A 14011-nucleotide genomic window follows, 5' to 3' on the forward strand; every position below is an offset into this window, starting at 1 on the left:
TAAACCAGACATCACAGAAAACTGAAAGTTCCCTGAGTGTGTAAATTTTTGCAAGACTGGGTTACAATTTTGGAAGTAAATTTTATTATACTGTATTATTGCAAGTAAGTAACTGCACACCAATTTTACACATTAATAAAAGCAAATTGTTACTGAACAGAAAATAGTATTGCTCACTCTGTAGGTAAGTATGCTTCCAGTATAAAGAAATGTGTCAGATTATGATTGAGACAACCACACAGAAGTAATTATCATCTGAACAAAGAATTCTTCAAAAATAATAAAATCTTGGAGTTCTGACACACTGATATCTTCACCTCTGTATCAATAACATATTCTTTGTGTTTTTAAAGGATGCAAAAACTGCAATCAGGAACAAGCTGAAAGGAGCAAGGATTACATCTCCTTTTGCAAAACAGACTTTGTAAAATAGCACACATCAGAAATAAAGTTCCTCAGAGTCTCTGGTAACAGTGATTTGTATTACTATTTTAGAGAAATTTGCAAAGCTGAAAATATTTACTAGTTTCAAATGCAAATAGAAACACTGCCAAATTCAACTGAGGGTTTCTGAAGCTCTAATGCAATACACCTCATGAACTGCACTTCCTGATGTTAAGTTATGCACATAACCTAAGGTAACCTCTTTTCCAAGAAGCAAGTATTTTGTCTGAGGGTTGGTGTTCTAGGCTGCTGTTTGATTCCTAGATTAATCCATTTTTGAGTGAATACAGTACCCATTACAAAACTTACATGAGCCTGGAGTCCCAAGATCTTTGAGGGCTTAACCCAAAGATCCTTGTGGTGAACAGTGAGATCAACTCAATTTACTTTGAGCTTTGCTTTGTGCATTTTATTCACAATAGAGATTACTATTACCCAAAACATATCTATACTGCAGAAGCAAAGCCAGTGAAAACCATTGCCATCTTTCAAAACTGACAAAATAACACCCCAAAACATTGCAGAACTGCTGCAGCTTCCACAGAATATTCTTTCACTGTACCCTATACCTAATGTCAGGCATTGCACAAATTTCATCACTGCTAATTTAGTCTTTGAGCTTTTCATTGATAGACATAATCTTTTTTCCATTTAAAAAAAAAAAAAAAAGAAAAAGAAAGCTGGGCCTTCTTTGGTATGGCTATAGGTGTTGTACAGCTGCCAGTAATCACATTGCAGGATTAGAAGAGGGTGACAGGTCACAGTGCTCTGTCTGGTAGTAAGGTTTTATTCACTCAAAATTTTACATCTTTCTAAGTGCAGCTTTGACAGCCGGAGAAATGATAATATCATTAGCATATGAGATCATGGCAAGTATTGATCAGAGCAGTCATCTAGCAAGTGCAGCAGTCAAAGCACCAACAGCTTCCTCCCAGGAATCTTGTCAGCGGGGCAGACCTTATTACCACTGCAGAGTAACTGAACTATCCTGCTTAAGTAATTAAAAAAAGATGTTAGCATAGACAGGTCTCACAAGTCTATGACATAAATCTTGTCCCTTAGAAAATCTGTTGTTTGTTAGAAGCATACAATATCCACAAGAGCTAATAAAATACCCAATGCTAGTCATCATGCAAGTGTTGTTACCATAACTAAGAGTATACACTGCAAAACTTTTCAATAAAAAAACTATATAATATGTAACCAGAAAAACTGACATTTTCCACACAGCCGTTCAGCAACAAACAATGTAGGAATTCCATGAGAAAGTCACCATTTTCCAAAATAAAAGCTTGACTTCCTTGTCTTCGTTCTTTTCCAGGTGTTGGTATATCTTTTATTTGAATGTATGCTTGCAATTCCTGCTTTGCAGCTTGCCCATAGGTTGGAAGAGTGAAAAAGTCATACAAAACTCTGTTTTTGCACCTCTCACCAGTTGTGTTGGCAACAGAAAGGTTGACCTTCCTGATCACTGCAGAAAAATACATCATTCGGATAGGAAAAATGCAAAAAGACAATGTTTTGGGTTTTTTTTTTTTTGCCAGGAGGCAAAGTTCAAAGAACTCTTGGACTAGAAAAGTCCAAATTCTCACAGGAAAATTCATACATTAAGTGCATATTTCACCTTGTTGCAAGTTGATCACTGGGCTTTAAGAGAGTTAATGCTAATGATGCTAACTGTTTGTAAAACACCACACTAGACCCCCTTATGAGAACTTGAGCTTGCACTTCTTACAAAGCTGCTTCATGCGACACCACATCCCTAATGATAAACTGCAAGTAACATAGAAAAATATCTACTGAAACTGCAAACCATATTTACTACCCGAAGTCAGAGGTATAAATATGCAAAGATCTGGAGAGTCATTTGAATTCTCTCTCAAGTAATCACTCCTCCATTCTCTATAGAAATTTGCCAAGCATGCAGCAGCACTTCCTGCATTAAAATTTTGCAGGTTGTGCCTGCTCAGATCCATAACAGAAGACTGGTTATGTAGAAAATTATCTCCAGGAAATTAAATCTATCTGAAAAACTTACTGAAATTTGTACAACTAAATGGGTAGATAATAAATAATTTTCCAACCACATGTGCAGTTCTAAAACTTAGAGTTTAGGACTAAAATATATTTGCGTTTCTTTACTGAACTTTCTCTAGCAAATATAAACAGTAACATGCTTGCCAAACACTGCAGAAAGCATCTCCTTCCTAAACGTGTATGTTAGGACCTGTAGCAGAAAGGTAACCTTGTTTGCCTTATTTACTTGACCACTTATGAGAGTTTTCATTATAACAAGAAAAATATACTTTTTAAAGACTTTCCCTGACAAAAGCTAGGGCACAAAGGGTCTAGATATTCAGGACAGTTACATATTTGAAAGTCTGAAACTGGCAAATGAAAATTAATTGTAGAATCTTGTGCTTTGTAAGCACTGCAGTTTTTTTTTTTTCCTCAAACATCATTAATTCAAGACAACATAAACGACTCTTCAAGTTAAAAAAGTTCTGAAATTATGACCAGTGTCAGAGAAGAATCTGACTCTGAATGAGTCGCCTGAAAAGGAACATGTGCTTACACTGGTGGGGATCACAGTCACTCCTGCTCCAGAGTTTGCCTTTTTTTTTTCCTATTTTGTTTGTTTTGTTTTGTTTTGTTTTTTTTAAAAAAGAGAGTATTTCCTAGATGAATGATAGAATCACATTTACCAATTAAGAATGGAAAGCAACTGAAAAATAAGTGCACCTTCAAGCCCATGTAAACGTGTTTTCCTTAAGTAAAAAAGGAAAATCCATCAATACAATTCTGTAGGTATCTGATGAAATCATCATTTATCTGAGGGACTTATAATTATTCAGGTGCATGGCTGGTATTACTCAAATTAAATCAATCCTATAGGCTGTAAGGTTACAGAAGTATGACAGACTGAAGTCTACCAGAGAATGGTTTTCTTTTTTTAATTATTATTCTAAGCATTAAATTACAACTTTTACTGTGGACATGCTGCCATGGATGCAGCAAACTTTTTTCCCAGTATAAAATTAATGTACCTTGTAGATTCTGGATGTCTGCAATGCATATGGAAAATCTCACAAACAGAGGGGGGAAAAAAAAGAAAAAATGTCTAATTATACATGTTTTTATCCCAGTTTGAGCCATCCCCCATTTCCTTTCCTTGAGCATATCTGCCTCCAGTGTCAGGTTACTGGTGCACATTCCTTCTGCCTCATGACCACCATTTTCTTCCAAAGCACTATCACCTCCCCAAGCAGGAAAAGCAGCTTCGCATAAACAGGGAAGATTCTTCCTCCTGAAAAAGCATAAAATGCAAAAGAGGAGGAATGAGTTTTAGTTTATGATTAGGCATTCATTTCCAAGAAGAGATTAAAATCATGACAGAAAGTCTATCATTTTCTCATGAAATCATAATTTTCAAGCAAATGAGTTTTGTCTAGAAAAAGCAGTTTCACAATTACAGTCAATGAAGAAGGCAAACATTATATTTGGCTTTTAAAACTGTACCCTGTGCTGAAGAAAAAACATCCTTTATATTCTTTTTTGGCGCATAGACCCAATAAAACCATGAGATAATAATCCCAGTGAAATTTGTGGTTAAAAAAAAACCATCACAGGCGCCTAAACAACATTTCAAAATTTATACCTTTGAGCACTTCTTTGCCAATTTTCTCCCTTCAAACTACAGCTCACATATTTTTTTTTGCATTTTTTGTCTTTCATTTGTTGCACGGCTCATCACAGAAAGGAACTAGGAAAGGACTAGAACTTTCCCTAATGACATTTGCCATTGGATTTGATCATTTTCTTTGCCAAACTCTTTTGAAGTAAACATTTTTATCCTTGATCTTATCTCATTAATAAAATAATTCCTCCTAATCACCAGGATGGATGAATCTGGGGAACATAAAGTTAGAAAATCTGATTAGAAACTCTGATATAATATCTCATATGATACTTCTAAGTAAAAATAAACAAGAATTGTTACTGTTAATATCACTCTTCAGCATGTATTCTCCTAGCACGGTACAGATCCACGATGATCAATGAATTGTTACAGATCTCTAGGGGGAAAAGATATTATCCAAGGGGGTTGAAGATACAGAGATTGAAACCAGTATTGCCATCTATAACAATTCCTGTACTTGAAAAGCTTTGTTTAGCATTTTATACTGACAGCATTTGGAAACTGTTCTCAAAGGTTAACATTACAGTTTATAGCTATGTGCTCACCTTCAAAGGAAAGGTACAATTCAATTTCTGAGTAGCAGCCCAATAGGGAATGCTAATTAGTCCCTTACTTCTTACTGAGAAATATCCAATGATCTTTCTCTCCTGTTATTACAATCCAACTTTGCTTATTCTACTTTTTATTACTATGAATTGCACTGCTTCTACCCATTATTTTAAATTTTGTGCTTCCAATCACTTGATCTCTCATTTAAATTATTATTTTAGTTTTCATATGTGATGAAATAATTTTATATTCCCCCACTTACTTTTCCTTTATTTCTTCCAATCTTACTCTTAGAAATGGCACAATTTTTTTTCCTCAAATAAACAGGCTGTAATAGTCACTCTGTGCTGAAAATGTCATGCAGAACAATTTCTATCCTGTCTATATGACTTATCAAAATTTGTTAAGCAAAAGACACGTGTGTTACAACTAACGTTTGATATCCAGGAAAGGTAGTCCTAAATTTTCCTTGTTCTAACTTTTGAAATTATTTCTGCAATGTCCTAACTATTTTTTTCACTTTCTGGAAGTAAATTGATAATTTGACTATTTTGATCCTATCAAACGGAGAGCAGGGAACAGAGTGCCTGCTGGAAAAATAACAATGATTCAGGTAATAAACATTGAAATTATCCTTGTTTTATTATGTTCTTTTCAAATTATGAGAAGGGAAGCTTTTGATTCAAAGAACTAATTCTTCTAGCCCATAAAGCATTATCTACAGACCTCCAGCTTTCCTATGCACTTTACATTCCCTTTCCTCTTAAGCCAATTAAAAAGAAAACAATACAAAAACCACCAGCAAAGACTGTGAAAAAGGCAGAACTATTACATCACTACATTCTGCCTATTTGTTCTTTGCCCAGTTTCAAGTACTATGCCACAGGAACATAAGTACTTGAAGGAAAGTAGCTTGGAAAAGAATTTTAAATTCTAGTATGGGACTGTAATACACTTTAGAAGTATCTTCAGTGGATAAGTATAGAATTACTACCGTAGCTTATGCAAAAATTACCAGAAATCTGTGATGCTCCTGTTGCAGTGATTTTGATTCTATTAGTCAAATAAAACTCTGCAAACTTCTGCACAGCTTAACTGTGGAATGAACAGCTCAAAGTAAATTAAGGTTTTTTTAAAAAAAAGGTAAATATTGCATTTAAATACTGTATCTTATTCAATTCCTTTAAAATTTTATGTTTTCTCAGAATGTCTATAAACTTCACCACACATGCGTGCAGAAGAGGCCTAGATAGCCTGAGGGACTGGCAATAGCCTATGCATTCTTGATGCCCTTTCAGCTGTTTAGAGAGTCCCTATCACTTTGAAGTCTATACTACTTTTCACCTTAAGGTTATGAGTCTGGACCTTCTAGCTGATTGCTGAATTAATGCCATCAGCCTTTGCAGGGCTGTATGAACAAGGAGTTCAGCTCATGATGAACAACTCAATGTTTGTCGGTGGAGATTTAGGATATTGAGGCCATAACCTTGGTTTTGTCACAGACTCATCGTTTGAACTGATCATACCACTTGTCTTTCTCCATTAACTTTCTGTTTGAAAGGATGCTCTCTTTAAGACAATCCTGTCACCTGCACCATGGGACCCTGGTTTCAGCTGAGCTAGTGGCATCTACATTAAACAGAAGTCTTGTTTAAAAGCCAGAGATGATACAGAGAAAACATAATGACCACCAAGGCAACCAGATTAACAACTGGGAAGCATGTGCTGCTTATGACAAACCAATGTGATCAACCAGCAAAGGATTTCCTTTGTGACTGTTTTGTCCAAAACACCTTTCTCTCGAGCCGTAAGTTGTCTTTAATTCACACAGGCACACTTTACCTAGACAAATCAAATAACCCACTACTCTATGAAGAGGAACTAGCGTATACTATCAAGTCAAATAGGCTTTTAAAGAGAAAACTCACAACGGGGTAACAAAAATTACATGAGTAATTACATTTTAAAAAACCTCATACATTCCAGATTTTAGGGAATATCTCAAAGAAAAACTTTAGACATTTTTTGATAGCACTTGTCTATTAATAACAGTAATTTAATTTATACAGAAATGTACTTTCCTGCATACTTTAAAACATAAACTTTTTTCCAAAAAAAGGACAAATTTTCATTTTCCAAATCCCAAGAAATCAGTAGTATGAAAAAATAAGAAAAAGGATCAGTTGAATTTTAACCAGTGACAGTAATTCAGAGAATTTCCAAACCATCACTGCTGCTAACAGATTCTTCAGGGTTTGGCATGTATGCACTCCAGGCTTGCATATCTGCGCTGTTTTCAGCGTGATTTGTTAAAGCAAGCTCTCACCACAATCTAGTATAAATATAAGGCAACGTACAGGTGGGTGATGCAAACAGTAACGTCCAAAACTGCATTCCCCAAAACGACACTCTCTTAACATACACCGTGTAAATACTTCTATTTTACCATATGCAGAAAACCCCCAAAACAAAAACAAACTCGCAAATGAATTCCAGAATATTCTAATCCTTTAAAAATACTTGACACTACAAAAGACACCCATTAGCTTTAAGTGCTACCAGTTTCACTTTGAATGGCCACAACTTCGCAGCTAGTCTAGAGAAGAGAGAAAGCATTGGAGCTGTGAGGAGCCCTGTGCTTGGGGGCTTCCCAGCCCCCGCTTTCAGAGGGACAAAGGGAGGGGGGACATCCACTTCCTGCCACTGCCATTGCTTTCTGCATGTGGGACCAATATGGGCAATGCAAAGTTTAAACAGTTGCAAATGGGGGAGGGAACATCGGGGCTTGTTTTACTTTTTTTTTTTTTTTTTTTCCCGCCTGGGTTGAATTTTAAGTGCAGTCGCTGCATTGTTCAAGAGGCTCCTTGTCCTTAATGCATTGACCGAAGCTGCTGTTTACAGGGACTTTTCATTCTTGCATTGTTTGCTTATGGAAAATAAGGGGGAGTGACAGAAAGAAAGAGGAAAAAAAGAGAGAGAGAGGAACGGGAGAAGGGAAGAGAGGGAGGCACTGACCGCAGTGCAAACCAGAAGCCCGATCATTAACCTCAGTGGAAAACGCCGCTGGCTCCTCATCGTGTCCCAGGCATGTGAGTTAAGCGGGGGCTGCCTGCCGCGCCGCTGCCTCCCACAGACACGAGGGAACGGCTGCTCTACGTTTCTTCGCCTGTGTACAGAGACCCACAGCCTTGGAGCGCCTCTCCGCTCACCGCAGACATGAGGTTCCAACTGCTTCTCTGCATCGTGTTTTTTCTGCTGGCCTGCCTCCTCCCTGCCGGCGGGCAGAGGCCAGGTAAGCGCAGCCTCTGCGTGACGGGGTGCTGGAGGTCCGTGTCCGCCGTGGGCACCTCCGGCGTGTTTCCCTACCCACATCCAACACGCGGGTTTTGCCCTCCGGGGCAAATTTGTATATGCCCGCCTTCCGCCGCCACGGTTTTTACGAAGCGTCCCGCCGCCTTGATCTGCGCGCTTCATCTCTAGTTATAGTGGCAGTGCGGGATTATACATCGCGTATCTCAGGGTTCTGGCAACTTTAGCGGGCGAGGGGGACGGAGTAAACTTAGACTCAAGGTAGGCAGCTGCTCCAAGCCCGCTGTCGGGAAGCAGTGCCGGCACGGGAAGTGCAGGAGAGGACACCGGTAGCTCCCGGGCAGCAGGGCAGCACCACTCGCTCCCGCGCCGCGACCACCGGGGCACATTGCCGGCGACCTCCCATTACGCTGTCTCCCTTTCTCTCTCCGCAGCCAACTTGGCCCTACGCAGGAAGCTCCACCGGCACGGCTGCTCCCACCGGCGCTGCGTGCCGCTCCACTCCAGGGTGCCCTTCCCCTGAGCCCCGGCAGAGCAGAAGCGAGGTAACCCAGACGTTGCGTGCCAGGACTGGGGCGGGAGGGCGCGACTGCCGCCACCTCGCAGCGAGGCTTCTGCGGAGGCGCTGGGTGGGCTGCTGCGGACTGGTACCTTCTCCCACATCAACACGTCTCCCGATTCACACATGTGCTCCCGAATAGTTTTAAGAGGCACTTGACGAAGCCAGACAATCCACAGGTGTGACCTCACCTGGTCTCCACTGGTTTGCCGTGGAAGTGAGGCTTTGGCTAGGCATTCGCATTCGGCAGGGCTTTTGCTGTCCAGCTTCCCACCGGATGCGGGTCTCGCTTGCTGCATTATCCCTCGTCCCCGGCTGCCCTCCTGCTCAAATGCCTTCACTGAAGCAGAGTGGAAAATAACCCAGTGTGTTTAATAGGGACAGCTACTGTCCGACAAACGTTTAAGACTGTTGGCAAAGCTGAGGGGTGAAGGCCACACAAAGTAGTAGCTTGAGAGGATGCTCTGGGACTGACACCTCTTGTGTGGGATGCAAGGCAAAGCCAGCTTGCTCTGCCCTCCAGTAACACGAAGGTAGTAGCATTTACCCACTTCAAAGGGGACTGTAATTCTTAATCATTGTCAGCAAAAGACTTTGAGCTCCTTGGATGAAAGGCTATACAAGTGCAAAACATTAATGCTTTATAGCCGATGAGGGCATATACATTCAAATACTAAGTGCCTGCAGAAGCACACAGGTAGCATATGCAAATAGAGTAGGCATCAAAAGGAAACCAAGGCCCTCTTGCAATTTAAAAATGAATAAAACATGCAGTTGGTAGTTCTGCATCTTCTAAACTCATATATTAAAATAATGCTGTAGCCTCAGGCATAACAGCATCTTAAATAAATGACAGCAGAATCATTTATTTAAGATGCTGTTATGCCTGGGGCTACAGGAAACCCACCTGGGTGGATCCAAGATGTTGCAAATTACTAGGCCATTAACAGTGAAAGGGAGACCAAGCTCAAACTTTTAACAAACCCTATACCAAGAATCTTATCAACGGCATAAACTGCCTTGGTGAAAAGAAGCTGTGCCACTCCCAAAACAGCCATGCAAAAAGGTACCATTCTGTAGTGCTGGCCTATAAACATGTGGAATGTGCACAAGAGATGGTAAACTGGCAAGTTTGAAAGGCTGAAAAAAATTACCATATCTTAAATTTAATCTGATGTGGGCTGCATACTGAGTGACAGAATAGAGCTTCAAGTAGGAAGAAGGACGTGCCAGAAGGATGCTTTACTACTGAATGCCACGTCTCCTCACTTCTTCATTTCAGCCCTAAAACCTAGAAAGATAAGCAATCAGATTAATTCATTCAGCATGCAGAGACTGAATGACAGGGACAATGGAATTTAGGCCGAGAGACACCTGCATCTATTATAAATGGTTTGGTTCAGTTCCTAAGAATAGTAAATTTAACCCCTCTTCCTCCAGTTCAGCATCCATAATCTGGAACTTGTCTGTGCAGAAAAATCTACATTTTTCTCCTACTATTCTCTGAAACAGTATATACTGCATTTGTCTTGCAACTGCAGTAGCTGCACAATACATGTGCATCTACACTAGAATTACTTTCCCTACAGAATATCAATAGAAAAGGTATCTTTGGTGTTATCTCTTTTTCTGTGAGGAGATGATTTTTAGTAGCAGAAGTCAATGACAAAGCATAACATTGTACTTATTATCGCTAGAGAGAATTCTGCTTTATAAAGCTGTTTAGAAATCCATAAAGCTTGACTGGGGAGTAAGGGGTGGCAGGCACCTGAACTAACTCTTAACTCCAGCCATCACTGTGGGTGCTCAGGTTCTTTATCTTAAGTAGGATTTGCCATCTACTACATTTACATTCCCTTCCAGGTTTGGTCCTAATTCAGCAAATATTTACATGCCTGGGTAACTTGATTCACATGAGTAATCTTGTTGATCTCAATGGAGTTGTACATATGGATAAAGCTATTTGCAGATGCAAACAGGGTGGACCCTTAAGCCTGAATTTCATCAAGTGGTTGGATCCTGGGATCAGCATTGAAGCCAAAATTTAAGCCAAGTTTCACGCCAACATTTGAAACAATGAGAGGATTGAACATGATTTTTCAGCAGTTAAGGCAGTGAAACACAAGGAAAAAGAAATAAAGGAAGAGTGTCTTACTTGGGAAGCCTTCTTGCTTTTGGCTTTTTGATTGTTTTTTTTCTTAATCTTTTTAGCTGAAATTTTGAAATTAAGAAACATTACTCCAAATTTCAACTATGTATTTTGTAAATAATAAATTGGTTTATATAAGACATCTCTCATTAATGGCGATTTCTTTTTTTTCCCCCAGCAATTTCATAATGGGCTTTTCAGTGTTTTAAAGGAGCAAACAATTCAGCCGATGGAGAAGTTATCCAGAAGTCCAGATCGACACCAGCTGACCTGATAGAGCCATCCACCACAGTCCATCTTCAGCAGTCCCATTGATAACATTCCGCAAGACCTGGAAAAAAGGCCTCTGGCCCCTTCTTTCCCCTTGGAAGAGGAGGGGGGAAGAAATGGAGACTGGCGATGGGAAAATGTACATGAATCTCATCCGGTTAAAACATAAACATTCCATATACCTTCTGTGGCTCTCATAACAACTAGTGAAAGTTAAAGACCAAAACAAAACATCAGGTACCTGAGATGGATTTCCAGTGGCATTAAGAAGGATCTGTCCAAGAGGACTTAGTGATCTGTACTGTTCAAAATGAGAGAAATTGGATGTGCTGTTGACTACTCAATTAAGGCTGTGTGTAGGGCAAAATAGTGTCAGACTCCAGCACAGAACTGTGAAAGTCCATTTTTTGTTTATACTTTTATATATTGATAATATATACGTATATGTTTTAACACCTAACATTTAATCATCGTGGAATTGCCTTAATAAAAACATAGACTGTATTACTGTAATAGTACCAAAGTGGGCACCACATGAGTGGTCCTACTGGCTTCATGTATAGTAAGCATAGTAAGAGTTTACAACATAAGAAAGCAAAGAGAGTATTATCCTTCATCCTATAGATAGAGAATTGAAGCACACAGAGATAAGAGATTAGCCAAGGGTCATGCAACTCAGATAACTCTGATCTCTCAAGTCAGGCCTTAAGGTCAAGCCCAATGAGCTGTTACTTCGAAGCCTATCATTTGTTTTCTTAAACTAAGCTGCCAAACCAGACAACTAAAATGTACTTGAAAATTCAGTACCATACGACTGTTTGCTTAGTAGTAGTTTTCCTAAAACACATGCTACTGCATTATAAATAGAGCATAAAAATAGACCATTGAAAAGAAAGCTTTGTTTGGTCAACCCCAGTGTTGCCTAGTGCTCTATTCCTGTAATTTAAATGAATGGGGCATTTTAACACTGGCACTACAATGAATGAGAACTTCAAACAGAAAACAGGCTGTTATTTTTAGCTCTGGAAGTCAGGAATACACTGAGCTTTTATTTTACATTTCATTTTTAAAAATACATGTTTCACATCTCTTTATATCAGCAGAAATTGCAAACTTACGTACAAAGGAAAACATGGCAGCCCTTTCATTACCAGAGCTCAAACCAACCTGAAAAGAAATCATACCCAGGTTTTTAAGTCATTGCACTAGACTTTAAATGTCAACACAATTTTTTTATAAATTGTAAAAAAGGTGATTGAAGATCAGCAATGTCCTGGTTTAAATCCAGTATTAAATTTCTGTCTTGCAACACAGTTTCCAGCAAGTGAAAGAACAGCAATCAAGAAACACTGGATAGCTGAAACTTTCTAATCTGTGTTTATATGTAATTTTTCATCTCTTAAGAACCTGAAACCTAAATCAGATTCATGCTGGCAGAGCTTAACAGGAGTTTCAAATTTCTCTATATAGAAAAAGAAATAAATCACACCCTATTCTGGAGTTTTGGAAATTCATCATAAAAAGATGGTCAAACTTGGCTATACTAACAAACAGCCCTGCAGATAAACCTATGGAGTTTGGAAAAAAGAGCAGTTTTCCAAAACAAAAGTCATATTACCACTGGTTTTAATTTTTAGTTATTTATTTAACTTAGCTTTCATATTTATCCATGGCTGTCTCAGTTTAGAAGTACACCTAAAAGGTATGGGAGAGCAAGAAAGTTGAAGAGCAACTATTTAACAGTTAGGTCTTATAAATGAATATGTGGATTCAGTGTGGCACTGCATATTTTACATAACAATAATTATTCAATTAATTTTCATAAATCTGTAAGAAAAACAGTGTAAACAATGTATCTACCAGAGAGCTATATATTCATGTTATTTTACAGATGTGAAAATAAAGCGCCCTAGAAAGGCCATCATCAGTACCATAAAGCCTTTGATAAAGGCATTGATTGTCATCTTTGATAGATATGTTCATCAACTAGCTGTTTGATGGACTGTATGTTTTGTAAAGGGACAGTATGCAATTCAAATAACAGCATCTAATTTTAAATAAACTTTGTACGCTTCTCAAAATGTCTGTTCTTCAGCTGTCAAAAGGCAATGCATCGAAAGAAAAGGGAGACTTTGTCTTGTTTCCTCGCAGATTCATATGGAACCAGTATGCAAAAAAAAAAATTCTGACATAAATAAGTAGCAGTTATTCATGGAAACATACTCCTGGCATTTTCTATCTTTCTAAAAATACAAAACTCCCAATAAAAGCCATATAGAAAGAGCTTGATTTATGACTACTCGTTGGTGTAATCACAGCATGGTGTAACACGACATTACGATACCACGCTAGGACCATAGTAGAACCCAGATTTGTCTTTGTGCCTAGATAAGCAAGATGACTTTCTTAGAGTGTTACATTTTGAAACCTGAATGTTCTCACAAAGTAAAGAATATGGACTTCTCTCTGGATAAAACAAGACCTCAGAAGGAGTCTGAAGCATAGCAGAAGCAAAAATAAGCAGAAACTTTTCCTAATAAAAGTTGAATGCTGTAAATAAAATATCTAAGTGCTACATTTCTCACACAGTAGAATCAGAGAACTACATGTTCCTACCATAGCACATTACTTTGGCATTTAACTTCAGCATCAACAGGGCTTCAAAAGACTTTTCAGCTGAGCTGGACTTGACCTTGACTTTTTTGAAACTGCCTGTTTTCATTTAGTTTGTACAACATAAAGTTCATCCAGTTGAAGCAGCTTTGCATGATGACAGTGTGTTTACACATATAAACATGAAGCATTTGGCCAGAGTGCTGCAACAGCTGAACGGATTGAGCACATGTGTGTGTATGAGCACACACTTAAAGAAAGTTTGTACAAATAAAAATTGCTGTGTGTTGAAAATCAGAACTGGGGTTTGCATGGATGCAATCTAACAATCAAGACTTGATCCATAGGTAGATTCAGACCTCCAACTCTTGACTAGCAAAATGTATGAGTTTCTGAGACTTTGAATTAACCCCTTGTC

General features: G+C 38.7%; 2 protein-coding genes across 2 annotated transcripts in view; one reads left to right on the top strand and one right to left on the bottom strand.

The window, feature by feature from the left end:
• Positions 1-3187: 3187 nt before the first annotated feature.
• Positions 3188-14011, bottom strand: part of TMEM192 (transmembrane protein 192) — a 31226-nt gene continuing 20402 nt past the window's right edge. Inside the window, exon 7 of the mRNA XM_061994018.1 lies at positions 3188-3751. The gene's annotated coding sequence lies outside the window, so the exon portion shown is untranslated. The remainder of the gene's footprint in view (positions 3752-14011) is intronic.
• Positions 7584-13061, top strand: APELA (apelin receptor early endogenous ligand). The gene is made up of 3 exons (XM_010206910.2): positions 7584-7985; positions 8437-8547; positions 10889-13061. Exons 1-2 carry the CDS (start codon positions 7910-7912, stop codon positions 8523-8525), a joined length of 165 nt encoding a protein of 54 aa, XP_010205212.1. The 5' UTR covers positions 7584-7909; the 3' UTR covers positions 8526-8547; positions 10889-13061.

This window comes from Colius striatus, chromosome 3, assembly GCF_028858725.1.
Source record: "Colius striatus isolate bColStr4 chromosome 3, bColStr4.1.hap1, whole genome shotgun sequence".
Classification (NCBI taxonomy): Eukaryota; Metazoa; Chordata; class Aves; order Coliiformes; family Coliidae; genus Colius; species Colius striatus.